Source organism: Aulonocara sp. 'chitande type north' Nkhata Bay, linkage group LG9 (genome assembly GCF_057382095.1).
Source record: "Aulonocara sp. 'chitande type north' Nkhata Bay isolate Kocher_YH1m ecotype deep benthic linkage group LG9, A_spYH_male_GT1.1, whole genome shotgun sequence".
Taxonomy (NCBI): domain Eukaryota; kingdom Metazoa; phylum Chordata; class Actinopteri; order Cichliformes; family Cichlidae; genus Aulonocara; species Aulonocara sp. 'chitande type north' Nkhata Bay.
Window position 1 is genome coordinate 9799021 of NC_141352.1, and position 19075 is coordinate 9818095.

At 42.1% G+C, this 19075-nt stretch overlaps 1 protein-coding gene across 4 annotated transcripts; it reads right to left on the reverse strand.

Annotated features, from left to right (window-relative positions):
• Positions 1-264: 264 nt before the first annotated feature.
• LOC147321608 (uncharacterized) lies at positions 265-10910 on the reverse strand. 4 transcript variants are annotated; one of them, XM_086305669.1, is made up of 4 exons: positions 10798-10910; positions 7909-8014; positions 3780-5132; positions 265-3421 (listed from the first exon to the last, which is right to left on the reverse strand). In XM_086305669.1, the coding sequence occupies exons 2-4, from the start codon at positions 7924-7926 to the stop codon at positions 2738-2740; spliced, it is 2055 nt and encodes a 684-aa protein (XP_086161795.1). In that variant the 5' UTR covers positions 7927-8014; positions 10798-10910; the 3' UTR covers positions 265-2737. The 4 variants fall into 4 exon arrangements, with proteins under 4 accessions (XP_086161795.1, XP_086161796.1, XP_086161792.1 ...); XM_086305670.1 differs by lacking the exon at positions 10798-10910 and adding an exon at positions 9190-9314 and having other exon boundaries at positions 265-3418; XM_086305666.1 differs by lacking the exon at positions 10798-10910 and adding an exon at positions 9190-9314.
• Between the last annotated feature and the right edge of the window lie 8165 nt (positions 10911-19075).

Consider the following 19075-nt stretch of genomic DNA (forward strand, 5'->3'; position numbering starts at 1 on the left):
TTTAGCACTTGCTTGTTTTAATTTCTTACTTACTGAGTATACGTTCTGTGTATGGCCCATTTTATGCTCTCATTAAACCAGTGATATATATATATATATATATATATATATATATATATATATATATATATATACACACACACACACCAGTACCCACCTTATTACCGACATTAAAGTACAGTAGTATAGGCCTATTTAACACCATATACAGTTCAGACAAGACAATTGTATTTCTTATATGAATGTTATTTATTTTAACTGTCATAAACAAGATGTGACAAGTGATCATAATAACAACTGAACTGCAGTAAAACATTCACAGAAGGTGGGACATCCAATGTTTAAGTGATGACGTATGAACCCTGCTTCCAAAACTACTCTGCTTCTGTGGTTTATCATGTTTTAATGCTTTGTATCTTGTTCTATTTAATCTGAACAAGCCCCTAAAACAGTCTATGATCACCGTCTGCCTCTCTTGTTTTTTATACCGCTAATCATTTTCAAGCTCACTTTTTAAAACCTTACCATTAACTACAGCCCAGCCCATTGAGCAGTATATTAATGACTAACCTTGTATTGTGGGTGGATTATCTCGGTTGTTCTCCTGACTGAAGTTTGGTTCGTTTACAACAACAACAAAAATAGCTTTCATCCTCCAGCTTCACTGTGCATATATTAGACTTGTAGTCAAGACCGCCTAAACCAAGACCAAGACAATACCAAGACCAGAGGGTATCGACACCAAGACAAAGTCGGGATGAGATCAAGACTGAGACAAAAAAGTGTTTAAACTGCAGCCAGATGCTGCTTCGTTTACGCATGTCAGGCATATTTATGTGTTTTTGCGATGCACTCGCACAGCCCTCCTCACCTCTGTCTACTGTCTCACTCACTGAGTGGACAGACGCACGCACCACTTGACTGTCGCATCTCTCACCCTCTGTTTTTCACATAATGATGTTATCCTAGCGAAAGGAAATTAAGTGAGGAGCCGGCTCTCGCTCAATGGGAGTCGACTCTTCTAATTCACTATAAAGCACTCTCTAAGCACGGCTCTTAGAGCCGTTTTGTGCTTGACACATTATCCAACGTTACGTTGTGTGTCATGGATACTGTTGACTCCAAATCTCCTGACCACTATGCTGATCGGAGACGGCAAGACCGAGACAGTGAGAACAAGACAAGGTAACTGGAGTTTGAACTTGTGATCTGCACACACTTTAATGGTGTATAATATGATACTATGGTTAATATAATATGCCTGGCCATGGAGCACTGAGCCTGCTGTGTGTGTCTGTCTCTGGCACTTCATCCATTATTGTGGGGGGGAAAAAACAGTGTTGAAACCAAGACTGAAAGTGAGATTTATTAAAATAGATATTTGCATATTGACCAACACAACAGCGAGTTTTCACACAGCATTGATACCAAAAAGGGAAAATATCGCCTCTTTTATCTCCATGTGGATACAATCTTTGTCTGTTGTAATGGTGGGGAGTTTTCTTCTCACAGTCACTAGGCATAACAAAGACAGACAAAGTGCCTAATGACCATGAAAACATCTGACAGTTATCTGCATTGGGGTTTTTTGTTGTTGTTGTTTTTTCCATCTCCACACACACTAGATGATGTTAGAAGCTAAATCAGATGAAACACAGATTTCCCACCACATTCAAATAAAAAGAGGTGTTTCCCATATCATTTGGACATCATTCCTTTGGACAACATGGATCTAGTGGGAATCACTTACTACTACTACTAATAATAATAATAATGGATTGCATTTATATAGCGCTTTTCGGGGCCCTCAAAGCTCTTTACAATTCCACTATTCATTCACACACACTGGTGGAAGCAGCTGCAGTTGTAGCCACAGCTGCCCTGGGGGAAGACTGACAGAAGTGAGGTTGCCATATCGCGCCATCACCAGTAGGCGGCAGGTGAAGTGTCTTGCCCAAGGACACAACGACCGAGCCTGTCCGAGCCGGGGCTCGAACCGACAACCTTCCGGTTACAAACGAACTGCCAACTCTTTGAGCCACCATCGCCCCATAAATAAAAGAGATCACTAAACTCACATAGACACAAAACAGGCCTAAATACACACTTGAATATACTCATAACACTGCTGAGTGCACTCTTGGTGATGCGGTGTACCTGTAACCAGCTCTGAAAACTTTTACTTAAAAAGCCAAAGTTGGTCTGTGTGTTCACTTCTGTCTCACAGCCTACGAAAGAGGATTTGAAATTATCAGATTTACATCCTCCTTACAAATAGAGACATCGATTATGGTCCATTAGATTAAACCAAAGAACTAAAGAATAAACATCATTTAAGAAAACTCCAGAAGACTGGGCTATGGCTGGTCTCACTGAAGAACAACAACAGATTCAACTGCAGACTTTAACTTCTAACGGTTCTTTGCTGCTTTACCCCAATTTTCTCAAGATGCTTTTCCATCTGCTTTTTAAACAAGTTTTGTAATATCAGTTGGATATAAAAGACAGTTAATAAATATATATTAATAATACAACTACTACTAAACACTACTGTGTCCTAAAGAGGAAAAGTTTTTTTTTAAAAACTAAAAAATTAAAACATTTTTAGAGCATCGAAATTCATTTCAGAAAAAATCTTGATCTACATATCTATACTTGCAGCAGTTAAATTTAACATTCGGGATTATTCACTGTAGGCCCAGAAATCAGAGCTAGCTCATCAGATCCAAGGGTGACATCAGCTGACACTCTTTACAGGAGACTCCACCTGAACTCTGTGGAGCCTGATCTCAAGTTTTTTAAGTCTGACCCTGAAACCAGGAGAGGATCTTTCTGTCTCTGCAGATTCATTGTGATCCGGGGATTTCAGTTCTGCATGCTCACACTGATGTTTGCACAGAGCAGATAATGAAGTGAATGTTTTTGCACATTGGTAACAGTGAAACGATTTATTTACAGCGTGGGATCGTTTGTGTTCAGAGTATGAACTGACATTCCTGAAGTTCTTGTCACACTGGTCACAGCTGAAGTTCCCTCTAATGTGTGTACGTTCATGAAGGTTACGACTATTTGAATGTGAGAAGCTTTTGTCACAGTGTCTGCACTTGTATGGTTTCTCTCCTGTGTGGATTCGTATATGCCCTTTAAGCTGACCTGCACTAGTAAAGGATGACCCACATTGGTCACAGAGGTGGTCTTTAACCCCACTGTGAATGAGTTCATGTTTTTTTAATGCACTTGATGTGGGGAAGCCTCTCCCACATTCTTTGCAGTAGTTCATTTTGTCTCCAGTGTGTCTACGTTGATGTCTTGTTAGGCACTCTTGATGATTGAAAGTTTTTCCACAAAGTTCACAGCGAAACATTTTCCCACCACCACAGTGACGACAAGGTTGAGAACTGGATCCATCTGTGTCGCTCTGCTTCAAAACAAAGACACAGAGACAGTGTAAGTCAGTCCTTCAACATTTTTCTCCTGAACATCGCCTGATATAAGGAGCATCTCTGCCAAAGTCCAATTACATTTTACTGTTTACCTTGCAACATTCAGCTTACTGGGCTACAATTACAATAAGAGTATTGTGACTAGAAAAGCAGTTATTTAGTTGTTTTTTTTATGATCATGAAAGACAAAAATAATAACTGAAGTCTGATGAACCTCTCAGCATTACCTTTCCATCCATTAGAATTACTAACATGCTAACACAATTTAATGAGCAAAGTTGTTCCAAACAGGCAGACTAAAATAAAAACACAAAATAAGAAAATATAAATACATACCTCACAGTAACTGCACTTGTAGCGTTTCTCTCTGGTGTGAATCTGTTGGTGGACTCTCAAGTAACGTGGAGCTTTAAAGGTTTTATCACACAGGTCACATTTATAAAGTCTCTCCTCAGTGTGGCTAAACATGTGGTATTTTAAGTGTGTGGCTGTTTTAAAAGTTTTGCCACACTGATCACAGCAGTAAACATCATGTCCAGTGTGAATGCGCAGGTGTCTATTTAGGTAACTTTTAAGACTAAAGGTTTTACCACAAATGTCACAGCTATATGCCTTAATCCCAGAGTGGATAATTTGATGCTTCTTTAACTTGCTACGATAAGAAAAAGCCTTGTCACACTGATAACAGCTGTATGCTTTAACTCCACTGTGGATGACCTGGTGCCTTTTTAAGTGTCTAGGCTCAAAAAAAGACTTTCCACACAAGTCACAATTGTACGATTTAACTCCAATGTGGATGAACTGATGGGTTTTTAATTGTCCACGCTGAATAAAAGACTTTCCACACAAGTCACAACGGTACGGTTTAACTTGAGTGTGGGAAAGATGGTGTCTTTTTAAGCTTCCAGGCTCGCTAAAACACTTTCCACACAATTGACAGCTGTACGCTTTAACTCCACTGTGGATGAGTTGGTGTGTTTTTAAGTGTCCAGACTGATTAAAGGACTTTCCACACTGATCACAGCTGTATGGTTTAACTCCACTATGGATGAGTTGGTGTCTCTTTAATTGTCCAGGCTCAGTAAAAGACTTTTCACACTGATCACATCTGTATGGTTTAACTCCATTATGGATAAATTGGTGTCTCTTTAATTGTGCGGGACGGGTAAAAGACTTGTCACACTGATCACAGCTGTATGGTTTAACCCCACTGTGGGTAAGTTTGTGTGTTTTTAAGTGTCCAGGCTGGGTAAAATCCTTCCCACACTGATCACAGGTGTACAGTTTAACTCCAATGTGGATGAGTTGGTGGTTTTTTAAGCTTCGCGGCCGAGTGAAAGACTTTCCACAGAAGTCACAGCTGTAAGGTTTAATTGCACTGTGCATGAGCTGATGTCTTTTTAAGTGTCCAGCCGAGGTAAAAGACTTTCCACACAACCCACAGTTGTACAGTTTAACTCCACTGTGGATGAGTTGGTGTCTCTTCAGGTGTTCAGCCCGAGTAAAAGATTTTCCACACAAGTCACAGCTGTAAGGTTTAATTCCACTGTGGATGAGTTGGTGTCTTTTTAGGTGTTCAGCCTGGGTAAAATCCTTCCCACACTCATCACAGCTGTATTTTTTCTCTCCCTTTCTTCTGTGAGGTTTGTCGGCCTCCTGAGAGCGCTGACTTCTCGCTCCATGTTGGTCCTGCAGTGACAGAGATACAAACAGAGGCAGTGAGTGAAATGCAGTCGTGGAACAAACTGAAACTGACTCCATTAGTGGAATCAAAGAAAACAAAAGCACTGTGGGAAGGTGTGTTACCACCACCTTCTGGTGACAGTATCACATTACAATGCTGTGCTACAATGAGAGTTGGAATGCAAATGACATTATTGAAGAAATATTGATCATGGGAAAAAATCTTTTACTTCATAAAAATTGTGAGTGTAACTGATTATATATTTTTTTTCAATGTGTGCTGATAAAATATGATCTTTGTATTTTCTTGTAACTTCTGTGTGTGATATATTTGTCCAAGAGGGAGATTGGACGAATATATTATTTATTTATTTCCCATGAGTAAGTTTGATAATAATGATGGAGCTAATAGAAGCAGTAAACATAAAAAAAAAAAAAAAAAATAGCACTGTTTTCAAAGCACCCTTTTTCATCTGCGAGCAAATGAACCATCCCCAGAGTGCACCCAAATGCTTTTTGATGGAGCTGCAAAAGCTGGTGATAGCCTAGCATACTCAGCCGGATGGTGAACATCTACATGCTTGTGCAAGTTAATCATGTTTGAGTATGTAGAGAGTTGAAAATAGCTTTCTAGTAAAATCTGGTATCAGAAATAAACTGGGGAAAACAGCCCCAACCCCCCCCCCCCCAAGGGTTTCTGTTGTGATTGTATTTTTGTACCAGTCATTTAAAATGCTATCCTACATCCAGCCGCTAGAGGGCGCATTACGCGCAGTGGTATCGAGTAGCGTTTTGGGGCACAGAGAGAGAATAAACCTTCCTGTTGTGAAACTGACATCAGCTCATCATGTGTGTCCCTTTTTCTATTCTTTATCACAGGTTAGTAAATGCATTTAAATGAATGTGTACTGCAGACCTTACAAACAGAGGATGTTGTTTATGTGGGTAATGAGCGCAACTTGCTAAAGAAATGGATTCGTTCTGAGTTGTGTCTGAATTGTGGGTTAAGGCTGGAGGCTAAGTGATGCTAATGCTAGCGGACTTGGCTAATGTGGGATACTGAGGCTGTACCCCAATTCAGGGTCTGCAGCCTTAAAGTACGCAGCCTCAACAATCCTCAAGGGCCGCGTACTCAAAGACCGCTAAGGCCGGAAGTGCGAGGCTTGTGAAATGGGACGGTCTAGCCTCCGTTGCGCTAATACTGTTGTTTGTCAATAAAGTTTAAAAAAAAAAAAAGAAGCCTCTGTTGCACTGCCCAGGTTGCCTAGCAACCATGATACTAACCACTGGAAACGTGTCATACAGCTTTGTTTGACAGAAATGAAGGAGAAAATCTTTTGTTTATTTGTTTCTTTCTACATGAGCTTTGATCATTCTCTGTAAGATTAAGCTCAGCTACTGAACGGCGTATATTTTAAAGTAAAGGCTTTAAAACCAAGTTAGTACAAACGTCACTAATGTCACATAACTTTGCCGACATGTGGCCAACAGTAATGTTTAATGTTCTTTGTTATCAAAAATTTGCACATAAATAAGTGACATAATATTCAGTACTTAAAGTTCACTCTTCGGCCGCCCCTCATCCGCCGTTTTTTTCTGCAAATTTATCCACACCCATCGCCGCGCTATGCATTCTGGGATATGTTGGGCCACGAAGTCTACACTGCCACAGCCTTAAAATTCAGGGAAATGAAGGACGCATTTCGAGCAGCCTTTGAATTGGGACAGCCTTCGGCGCACCGCTGTGACGTAATTGGCCTTGAAGTCCGTACTTTAAGGCTGCAGACCCTGAATTGGGAGACAGCCTGAGTGTGTGTGGGGAAGCTAATCTGACCTGTGAGAGACTTCTGGACTGTGAACTCTTAATGTATTATGCACTCTGATAAATGGGTTTTATACTATGTTTTACTCTTCTGGTTGATGTTGTGGTTACAAGAACAAGTTTGTGGTTTAATACAAAGACATTTATAGAGTGTTATAAGGAAACTGTTTGATCAATGCTGACTGCACAGTAGTAGTGAACGCTGTTAAAGGAGCATTGCACTCTATATAGTTGTAGGTTGTATAAGAACAGTAAATATGTTTGTTTTATGTCAAAGACATTATTTTCTTGTAAAGAGTAAAATAGCTATATTTAAAACAACAGAAGTTACATTGTCAGTACAGTGGAATTTCACATGAATAATTTAGTGCTGAACAAGAATTAAAATGTTTAAAAATGAGTTAATTTTATGATGTTTGTAAATGTAGTTAAAAATGAAGTACAGAGTACACTATTGTGTTTTGTTTATCTTTGTGAAATAAGTGTGGTTATTGTGATACATTGTGGATCTGACATATCAACATTTTGTTTATTTTTTGTCAAAGTTGTATTGAGAGATTTATACAGTCTCGAGCTCAGGGAGCTGTGGCCATGTATGGTAAACTGGACTGAAGCATAAGGCCATTTCTTTGCAGTTAGTGTGGTGATACCTGAAGCTGTTCTAAGCTGTTGTGAAGAATAAACCTTCCTGTTGTGAAACTGACATCAGCTCAAAGTGTGTCCCTTTTTCTATTCTTTATCACAGCACCACACGTTGTTGAACAGGAAACCAGTTGCCCCTCTGGTCATCATCTTAGGGAGGCAACAAGTACTTTGCTCAAACTATACATCTGCACAAGCAGCACACCACCTTGGTCACATTCTGTATGTATGGAGGCGCCCGGGATGGAAAAGATAAAGCTGCTTTTAACAACCAGCTGTGCACAGTTTCAATAACAGTAACCGAGATATTTTTCTCACCTCCTGTGTTGAAGTCATTGTTTCCTCTGTAGTGGCTGAGCTGAATCCAAATGGCTGAAACTGTTCCTCTGCTGCTCCACCAGACTCTTCTCCTCCTGTTACTCAGCTGGGACACAAAAGTATAGATATGTATTTTATCCCTGACAAGAAGAAGCAGAGCAAATAAACATTACTACACTCAGTGACAACAATACCTATGAAGCTTCAAGGTGAAACCCCAGAAGCAGCTACAAAAAGACAGTTATCAGTTGCCTAAAAGAAATTGAAAGGGGAAAAGCCACTAACTGCCCTGCATACAACCACCTTTACCCAGGGGATGCTACACCCTGTATATATGGACTTCCACAGATACACAAAGAGGGAGTCTCACTCAGACTCGCTGAAGGGCAAAGTTCAAATTAATGTTGTTTATACATCGCCAAATCGCAACAAAATGATTATATTAGATCAAATATGACAAAATGTGGATTTTACAGTAGCAACAATATTGTATCTCTACAGTTTAAATATTTAATAAGCTTTCTGCCAACACAGAAAATTTACTGTAACAACCAAATTTCCCCTTGTGGGACAATTAAAGGATTATTCCATTCTATTCTATTCTATATTTTTCTATTATTATTTTATTATGGATTAATTTTGTTTAATCAGCTACCATCTCTCCTATGGACTTTTTAATGTCTACAGTCCCAGATCAACACAGCCCTGTTCTCCATGACTATCAGCAGCAGGAGCAGCAGCAACACCCCAACAGCAACATTGTTCCCATCAGGTAAAACGTGGGCTACGTTAGCTTTTTATTGTCCCCACCTGATGACAGTGATATAGTATGATGTTACTCCAAATTAGATTCTTGATGAATGTGTGTTGTTGTTATTCAGCCTGGTTCTATGTGCCCCTTTTTAAACTCTGATCCATGTACGGCTCTGGTTAAAATGAAGTAAGGATGGCAGTCAAAACAGTGAAGCTTAGCTGAGTTAAACTGTGATGTCATCAAGTCGTTCAAATGATATAATGATTGTTATCCGGTTCTCAAGGAGGTCCGGAATCCCCAGTCAACTTGCGAAGTGCGGACTTGCGTACTTGAGTGTTCAGAAACGATCTAGACAGTAACACAGATGTGTAGCATCGCCAACTAGCGAGCAACAAGCCTCTTACACAGTGCGTATGCTAACAGCTAGCCTAGCCAACGACTTAACAACAGAAGCTACAGAGTGATGTTGTATAAAACTCCAAGATGTTATAGTGCGTGCCTTTTAATTGTGCCGACGTGGTATTTACCTTAGTTTAACGAGTCGTTAGGCGCAGTAAACACATCAGCAAATAATGCGCTATCAAGTAGTGATGGGACGTTCTGTATCGAGGCTTCAAAGCTTGTGTCGAGTAATTGAGGGAGCGTTTCCGCGATGCGTGGCTTGCTTCATTTATGGGAGGAGCTGAAAATGATGACGTCCGAAGCCTCGCTGCCCGGCTGTACCACGTGACTGGTTCAGGAAGTGGTTCGAATTTCGCCGCGAGATATGACAGCGATATAAACCCCTCAGACTTCAATCAAAATGTAGGTGTTTGATGGAGAGTTGCGGTTAGTGAGAGTTTGGAGACAGTTTGGAGGTTTATGAGAGTGAGGAGAGAAAGTCAGGAGAGAATGGAGCCAGCTAAGAAGAGGAGGATGTCCTCCCCTGTGTGGGAACATTTTGATCTTATTCCTCCCAACAAGCTATGTAAATTTCTACAGAAGATGTATTTTCATAATACTGATGGTGCAATACAATTTATGTTGAGCTGTCTTGACTTTTGTACAAGGTGAAGTGTTTGCTATGTGCCAGGGAGCTGGGATATAACAACAACACCTCATCCATGCTTAGGCACTACAGAGCTTTGCATGAGAATAAGGGGAACACCGATTGTGGAGCAAGACCAGGTGAGCCATCAAATGCCATGATGATATGGCATGCCGTAATGTTACTAAATAATATAACAATAGTATACAATGCAATAAGTTACGTGTGTGATATTTATATTTGTGCTTTGTCTTTGTCTTTCCTCAGAGAACAATCTCAAATAGATGAAGACCTGGTCAGCATGGTGATTGAGGACTCCCAGCCATTTAGCATTGTGGAGGACAAAGGATTCAAAAGATTTGTTAAATCATTAAATCCTAGCTATGTTCTCCCCACTAAAGGTTATAAAAGCAGTGAAAATTTAGTTTTTACTGAATAAAATATGAACAGGCAGGACTGAGGCCTCAGTGTGTAGCTGTCCATACCTCAACGTTACAAAAGCACAACTACTGTCCACACCTCACCTCACAGTAAATGATCGTTTCCATTTTAAGCATTTCCAAATAATCATTTTCCATACTGCCACTATAAATATACACAGTATACTGCCATCACTACAATATACATGTTTTACACACTCCTTTTGTTGTTGACATTTACAGGCTGTGTGCAAAAGGCCACACTCTTCAAATTCATGCCAGCTATTATTTTTTACGTCCAATTGGATGAAAAGCTTCAGTGCTTCATGAAGCTTCATCTGCCCATCACTACTATCAAGGGCACACACACAAGAGCATCTGCAGCCACTGAGGAGCGACCTCCACATAAACAGAAACACGTGACCTCCACAGTAACCGGAAACACGTAACTCATGCTGCTAATAAATACATTTGGTTCTAAGTGGGGGGTTTTTAACACTCTGGGTTTGTTTAAAAAAAAAAATCACCATTCCTTCAGATTGTTTGTTTTTGTTTCTTTGCTACTTTTTCTGCATAAAGGTTTTTTCATAAATATAAACTAGTCATTACTTACATTACTTACATTTTTAATCATTCAAACACCTTTTTCTAGTACAATGCACTTGTTTGAAGACAACCTAAAAACTCACCATTTCATATATCAGCAGTGCTACTGGAAAACAGTGGTCCCTCACGCGGTTCATCTTTCACTGATTTTTTTTCCTTTGGGTCGGTTTCCCTGGGGCTTTTCCCCTGTTGTGGTCTGTGTCTTATATTGAAAGAACTATTTACGTGTTACCATAGCGACCAGAGAGCATCAAGAAGCTGAGAGGAGGTTGTTACTCTCAATGTTGTTGGCACATTTCAGGAGGACGCTGCTAATAAAGTTACACAATTACACAGCCGAATTTGCGTTTATTATTATATTTACAAAATACCACAGTTTTCGTCTTTGTCTGTATCATTTTATTCTGTTGTATTTATCTGCAACACCTTAAAGGCCGGTCCGTAAAAATATTGTCTAACTGGTCCGTGGTGCAAAAAAGGTTGGGGACCGCTGCTGTACAGTACAGAATGCTTTTAGCTTGTCGAATTTATATAAATCTGCTGACAAAACGTTTTGCACGGTTTCATTTTATCATGGAATTATGTTTCTATGATGGGTTGAACTTTAGGAGTGTTTAAACAAAAGAGAAAAGTGTGAAAATGTTACAGTTAAATTTTTTACTTTAAGCATGGACATGGAAACAAGTGAACAACATTTTATAATAAGCTTAATTGGAATTCTGTACACTGAAAAAAAAGCAACAACACATAAAAACACAAACAAACAGCCAGTGACTTCATCTGTCCATTAAATGTCAAACATCACATTGACCCGTAGTCCCTGCTCGTCAGCACATTTAAAAAGAGCTCCATGTCCTCTGCAAACTGAAAAACAAAGAGGAAGAAGTCCCTCTACACAAAAACACTGCAGATGACAGGCCAGGAAAACACCTATTGATCTGTTTGAATGCCTCCTCATCATGTGAGCCTTGAAGTTTTTTTAAAAAAAAAAAGACTATTTTCATGGACTTTCCACAAGCCACAGTTTCATTCAGCACAGAGGGAGGAGCACATGAATGTTCTACCGAAGATTCAGAAAATGGTTTTGATGCTGGAGACAAGACATCAAGAGGGAGATGGGGCTCCACGGAGAGTTCAGTGGGGAGCAGTCCTGAATGCTGACATGACAATAATTGCCTTGCCATATCCCCACGCTGTATGACTGTCATGTTACAGACAGGGCAGTAAAAGTGTACCGGCATATCATTTTGTCTGTAAGAGAGAGAAAAACAACATGTAATTTAAATGTAGTTGTATAGAATGCAATCAGTTTATCTAACAATCAGATTGTACATATTAACAAAAACATCCAAGCCATCCTCAATAATGAAAGCAAAATGGTGTGGATCACAAGAGCTGTCAGGAAATGTGGTGAACAGGAAAAAAACATTTAATGAAAACACACTTTTTCTCTCACTGATGAATGACCTGAACTGTACAATGTGAAAAGCAACTTTAAAGTCAACAAAGAGACTGCAGAAGTGCTGAAAAGAAGTGCATATTTATAACTTTAACTATGAGGTATATTTAATACCAACATACCTTTGAAAGGCAAAGCATTTTTAACAGAATGGAATAGAGAATATTAGTATTTATAAATATGTAAACCCCTTTGTGACGACCTTTACAATGTTGATGCAGATGGAATGAGAGACATGAATAAAGTGCAATATGCAGTAAATGGAACAACGTGCATTGATGTTACAAATAGTGAAAAGCAGTGAAGTGAATTTGTTCATAACAAGCAAAAATCAAATACGTTTGAAACTGACCACTAAATGCTAACCAGAGGTGTCAAAAGTGCACATTCCTTACTAAAGTTTAGATAGGGTTGGAGCTATTTGTTCTTTATTATTATTATTATTATTTTGAAATTAGTTAAAGTTTGTTGTTAGTTTACTTAAATTTTGGGGTTTATTTACAAGTTTATTTGTCAGTTAAAATTTTGTTTCAATGTTTTGTTTGTTTGGTGTTACCTTGTTAAATTAGTCAGTAAAAGCTGTAGGGCCATTTTGTTTCTATAAATAAAGAGACTGGTATAGGACCAGCATGCACTGGGGTGGGCCTATTGGTTTTTTACCAGAGCAGGAGAAGCAGCAGGAAGTAACAAAAAATGGATCTTGTTATTGCTTGCCAAACTGGATAAATAAACCATAAAAACGCAACTTTCAAGTTTGGACAATGGACTTCTTTTGCCTGCGTACGAAATATTATCTCAGTGCAGCAGTGGCTTGTGAACTTTTAATTGTGGGATGTTTGGTTGGTCAAACAAAAGGAATTGCCACTACAACCTCGGGGGTATGACCGTTGTTGTAACGCTAACAAAGTGCCAACGTAATCAGTGTAAGCAAACTAGATGATTCCTAGAATTATATAATTATTAACGGTGAATTTATACATGGAAGACTCTGTACCAACCTTTACGATCCACTTGCAAGGTTAAGGATCCATGCAGAAACGAGACAAGAACGTATTTCTGCCTACTATGGAGGTCACGTGTTTCCGGTTACTGTGGAGGTCCCAATATGGTGCTCCCCAGTTGCTGCAGCCAGACCCTTCTCTGAGAAGGAGCAAATCCAGTCACTACTCTTGCTACCCGATTCATACTGGAAACCCGATCGGTACCCCGCATGCGCAAATCTTACGTCACTTCCTCTCTTTGCCAGCATTGCGACATTCTATGGTCGTGTCCAAATTCATGGGCTGCATCCTCCTGAGGACCCGGCCTTCGCGGTCTACGTGGGCCGGGTCCTCAGAAGGTCGGGTAGGCCGGAAGTAAACGGCCGTGAAATTGGACGGTCTAGCCTTCTAATTAGCGTCACCGCTGTCTCGGTGGAGTTTAATAAACTCAGCCGTCTGCTCCTTGCTATCTAAAATATTACAGGACACTGGAGGAAACTCTCGACCGTCTCACACTTCTGTTTAATCAGTTTTCTGTTTGACGTTTAGTCAGCTGTGTAAAAACCAAGGAGGAACCCACCCGGGGGATTAATAAAGTTTTATTTTATCTAATCTAATAACTTTAATCTCAGCAAAACCGATTTACTCACGAACAAACAAAACACTGAAAAAAGCCCAACAATAACATTTTTAGGTTGTCTAAGTGACTTATATATTACGTTTAACCCGAGCAGCGAAACTCCGCGGTGATCTGAAAATGATGTGCCGGGAGTTGTGCCGTTCTCGGCTGCATCAGTAACCCTCGAGCTCCCGGCGAGCTATCGAGCTGGTGGGTAACAGACGTCTCTGAAAACGTCGAAGCACTTTTGCAAATATGCGATATCTTGACAAACCGAGCTGATATTTGATGTTTACAAAACTACTTTCTCGCCTGAAAATATGTTAAAAGTTTATTTTCTGACCCAGAAAGATTAGTAGGAGTAATTTTAAAACTTAGTAGCGGCCGCCATTGTTGGAAACTGGAGTTTGGCTGGGCCGCGCTATGAATTCTGGGATATGGTAGGCCACGAAGGACACACCCGACCCATCCTTCAAATTTGGGGAAAAGGAGGACGCATTTGTCGGCTGCATTCGAAGGAGTCTACGAATTTGGACAGCCTTCGGCGCGTCGCTGTGATGTAATCGGTCTACAAATGCGGCCTCAGGAGGATGCAGCCCATGAATTTGGACATGACCAATATATTTGAATTACACGGTTAGTGCCCAGTTAGCTCCTTGCATCTTTCAACAGCTCTGCCTCCTTTTCGACTACCGGGACATTTAAACAATGGATAATCCGTATCTGCAACAAATTTTTGCTTTTCTCCTCAACAGAGAGCGTCCCCCGATTGAACAACAGCACCGTAAAATAAGAAGAATGGCGCCTAATTACAGAGTTAATAATACAGACTTTGTAATATGTCACGTGAAGATTCATCAGCCAGATGAAGTGTTTACTGACAATTGACAGTGATAGCGGACATCACCATCACTATTCCAATCAATCCTCCACACACTCGACTCTCACTAAATCAAATTTAACACACGTTTGTAATCACGCTAATTCAGTTTACAATAGGGTTCATTCGCTCAGTCAGCAGGTGGCAGTATCCTCGTACACTGGGGAGTAAACTGCCATTAAACCAACAGAAGAAGAAGAAAACCCCTGCACATGCGTGGTACAGATCGGGTAGACCCGATTTGTACGGTCCGACAGTGAGGATCGGGGAGTCCTGATCCGTAACTATCTTTTTATCTTTCGTTTTGTCTACATTGTATTGAAATGTTTCATTATTGGAAACATTTTAAGGGATACTTATTATTCTTAACATCTTTTTTTTTTTTTCCTGCCTGTCCCGTTTGGCTCTTTTGCATCAGAATTGTTGTCTAAAGGCAAAGAAAGATGCCCAACGGATTTACTTTACCAAATTGACCATCCCAGCCTTGCCGTAATGGTCCATTTGATTCACCTTTTATTGTTTATTTTATTTTCACTTACTGAATACGGGACAGACTTGACTGGGGGAAAGAAGGCGAGAAAGAAAGAGGGAAAGAGAAACAGCTGAGAAGAGGGACGGGGGAGAAGGGCAAAAGACAAAAACCAACAGAACGGGCAGAAAAAAAAGAAAAAGAAAAAAAATGCATATATCAATCACCTGGATCACCTGCTGAGAAAGAAAAAAGAAAACAAGCAGAAGAGAACAAGAGTAATAGAATAAACAACATCACAATGATATATGGGAATATGACAGTAAATACTAAATATTAAACATTATTGTGCAGCACGTAGTGGCCCGAGCGAGCCCCAGGCTCCAGGCCCCGATAAGCGGCCGCCAAGGAGTGAGCCGGTGTGTACCTGGATGCCCATCCCCAGACACAAAGAACCACCAACGCACCGATGTCTGAGGGAGTCCGCCACTGGCAGGGGAAGTGGTGGTGGGGGAAGACAGGCCTCCAAACCTTGGAGGGCCTGAGATGTCCCCAGAGAGGTGGCGTCTGACACCCAACCTGACATATAGACACAGACATACAGGCACACACAGATACAAACATCCATTCCCACCCTCATGCTCTCATATGCACTTACTCCACACTCAACCAACGTGGAGACAGACATAAAGAGACGCTGTACACACGATCACACTCCCCAAGCGTACTCTACGAACCGGGTCTAGGTACCCTTGCCCCTGGAGGGGGGAACTGCACCCAGACCCAGGTGGTGTTACCCTTTTCCCTGCGGTGGGGGGAGGCAGACCGCCCCGACTCCGCAGCAGCAGGGAAGCCCCACACTCCAGACCGCAGTCGGACGGCCAACTCCTCCTCCTAGCCCCCCCGCTCCAGCAGGTCGCAGAGAACGGGGGTGAGAGAAGACTCCAAACCTCCCTCCACCCGCTCATTGTAGTGTTGATGCATGTGTGTTCTAAGGTGCATTTAAAACCCAGGAGGGCTTGGAGCTACCTGCCAGAGAGCAGTAGGTAAGCGCATAGTCCCTCCTGCTAGCCCTCAATGTCTACGTGTATTTAAAATTGAGAGGTGGGCAACGATGCCAGGGGTGGGGTGTACACCCTGATGGTAATTTGGATTCCGTGTATCGTGCCCACCCCCAAGATCCTATATGTATGTGTAATGAGAGTGTGAGTAATGTGAATGTCTAAGTTGTGGGATAAAATTGAGGCAGAGGCAGCCAGAAGGGGACGGGGGGGACGGGGGGGGGGGGGGGGGGGTAGCCTCCTCTGCACCCTGGTGACATACCCCTACTCCAAGGTCCTGCATGTGTGGGTGGTTGTGGTGGAGCGGGAAGAGGGAGGCAGCTGGAGATGGGGAGGGAAGGAAGGGAGGGGCAAGTGACCCCTCCCTGGGGCCAGCTCCCCCGCTGACCCCAGTAGGCACCCCCATGCTCCGCGGCCCGCCAGGGAAAGGGGGCCCAGGCCCATCCAGACCGGGACCCAGTGCAGCAGCGCCTCCCGGCCCCACAGAGCCCGGGACAGTCCACCCAACCCCACCACAGAGAAAACTGCACCCACCCCACCATCCACTCATCTTCCAGACTACAAAAGACAATAAACGTCCAGGCTAAGATCTTCCTCAACCTCTCCTGTATCTCCCCCTCCTGCAGAGAGAGTTCCTGAGAGAAGAAAGCTCCTGCAAGATGTGACAATCTCCCCAACCAGTTGAAGAGCCCCCCAGGTGGCTCGACGCACCGGCGGCACCCTGCGCCAGGACTGGGCCCCCATACACCCACCCGCCCACAACCCCGACAACACACCAACCAGGACCCAAGCCCCCGAGGCCCAGCCCAGGCCCCAGCCCAGAGACGGAGCGCCCCCAGAACCTCACGCCCATCCCGGACCCACCCAGGGGCAGCCAGGCTACCAGGTCAGTAACCCACGTCCGTCAGCACAGACCCTCCCCAAGCCCCACTACACGCAGCCGCGAGGAAACAGTCACCTGAGAGCCAACAGAGCCCCTAACCGGACATGACCGCTACCCCGGGTTGAGCCCCCCACGGAAGATGCCTCCGGGGAACCCCCCGACACCCTAAGCCTGTCCCTACCCCCACACCAATCACAACAGTGAAGGCGGGACCAAACTATGACCCCCCACCCCCACTAGGTGATGGAGCTGATCAAAGGAGCCCAGAGCAATTGATCTGATGTGGTGGCAGAGGCTGTATCAAGACTAATGTAATCTAATAGATAATTTCTATATTGGTTAGAATTAAGATTGTTTTTATTTTTCCAGTTCATGAGGACTGTTTTCTTGGCTATGCATAGGGCAGTGAAAACCATATGGACTATATTCTTTTCTGAAGTGACATTATCTAAGCTGCCCAACAAACACACTAAGGGGGAAGTTGGAATGTTACATTTCAGACACTTCGATAAGTCTTCACATATCTCGCGCCAAAACTTCTGAACTGGTGGACAGAACCAAAGAGCGTGGATATAATTGTCCGGTGAATTGGTTTGGCAGTCTTCTTAGTATTCTTAACATCTTAACAGATACTCTGACCCGCAACTATCGTAAAACGCTTCGACTGGACGTAGACACCTTTCGCGCATGCGGAGTACCGATCGGGTTTCCGGTACGGATCGGGTAGTGACAGTGACAACTACTGTACAGACTGTCTTCAACAACCACTAGGTGCATTATCGCCACCAACAGGTGGTGGTTAAAGTTTGAGCTCTCTGGGGTTTTGAATCGGTTTCAGATATCTGAGCTTTTGTGCTTCTTTCTTTAATCCAGTGTGTCTTCATGTGAGTGTCTCCTCTCCTCCAGTTTCTCCTGCATTGCTTTGAATCCTGAAAAACCATCTTCCTCCCCTTGCTGTTGACCTGCTTAAGCCTTCTCGCAAAATTATTCAATTTCCACCAAAAATGAGCTGGTATCTAGGACAACATCTTCATTCACTTTCATAGCCTATACCTGTGACAGCTGCAGACTCCACCACCCCACAGCTCTGAACTGGATACATGCACATACATAGATAACTGGAGTTTGGGTTCAGATTTGTTGTCTCAGGATGATCCAGACTTGAGGTCCACACAGCTCTCTGAGGACTTGGTAGAAAACTGTGGCAGCATTCGTGTGATTGTTTGCTCCCTTAGCTCACGGTAAGAAGAAGACAGCTTCAACCGTCTGTGTGTTGACAAACTGGAACACACCTTCACCGCTTTTTCTTGCTAGTAACGGTGTTGTAATGGCAGAAAAAGCAATTAGTTAAGTTACTAGTCACTGAAAACAAGTACTGGTGTTAGTACCACTGTTTATTTTAATGCCATTATTCCCATCACTGCTCATGACCATAAATACATGTTGCAATTTTGGAGTCTATTAAAGCTGTAAGAGGGCAAGAGATAGGGTACACCCTGGTCAGATCCCCAGACTGAAAAGAAGAGGATCTTCAGGCCTGGAAATGGCTTGAGAAGGAAAATTTGTTTTTGCTTTTTGAAATAAAAATGTCTTTAGCTGCTTTTTGAAGGTCTTCAGATACTGTAGAAATAGAGGAAGGGCATTCCACAGTCTCTGTGCAACAGATTGGAAAGATTGGTCCCTTTGAGTTCTGACACAAGTGTGGGGGACCACTAAAAGGTTTTGATTCCATGACCTCAGGTTATGAGAAGAGTTGTGTATACAAATCAAATCAGCAATAAAGGAAAGGGCTCTAAAGTTTAAAACTAGAATTTTAAAATGAAGCCAGTGTAGTGACTTTAAAACGGGAGTTATATGGGCTCCAATTGTCTCATTGCAGAGTTTTGCACAACCCGAAGATGAACCAGCCCTTTCCTGTTGAGACAACTAAACAGACTATTGCAATAGTTGAGTCTTGTAGACAAAAGCATGGATATCATCTCAAGTTCACTCATTGACACCATTAATCTA

Bases quoted from the DNA above. Each gene is read 5' to 3' on its own strand.
- LOC147321608 (XM_086305669.1), bottom strand. The intron at 3,422-3,779 runs GTATGTATTTAT...TTTGTTTTGAAG, and splicing joins ACAAGTGCAGTTACTGTGAG to CAGAGCGACACAGATGGATC.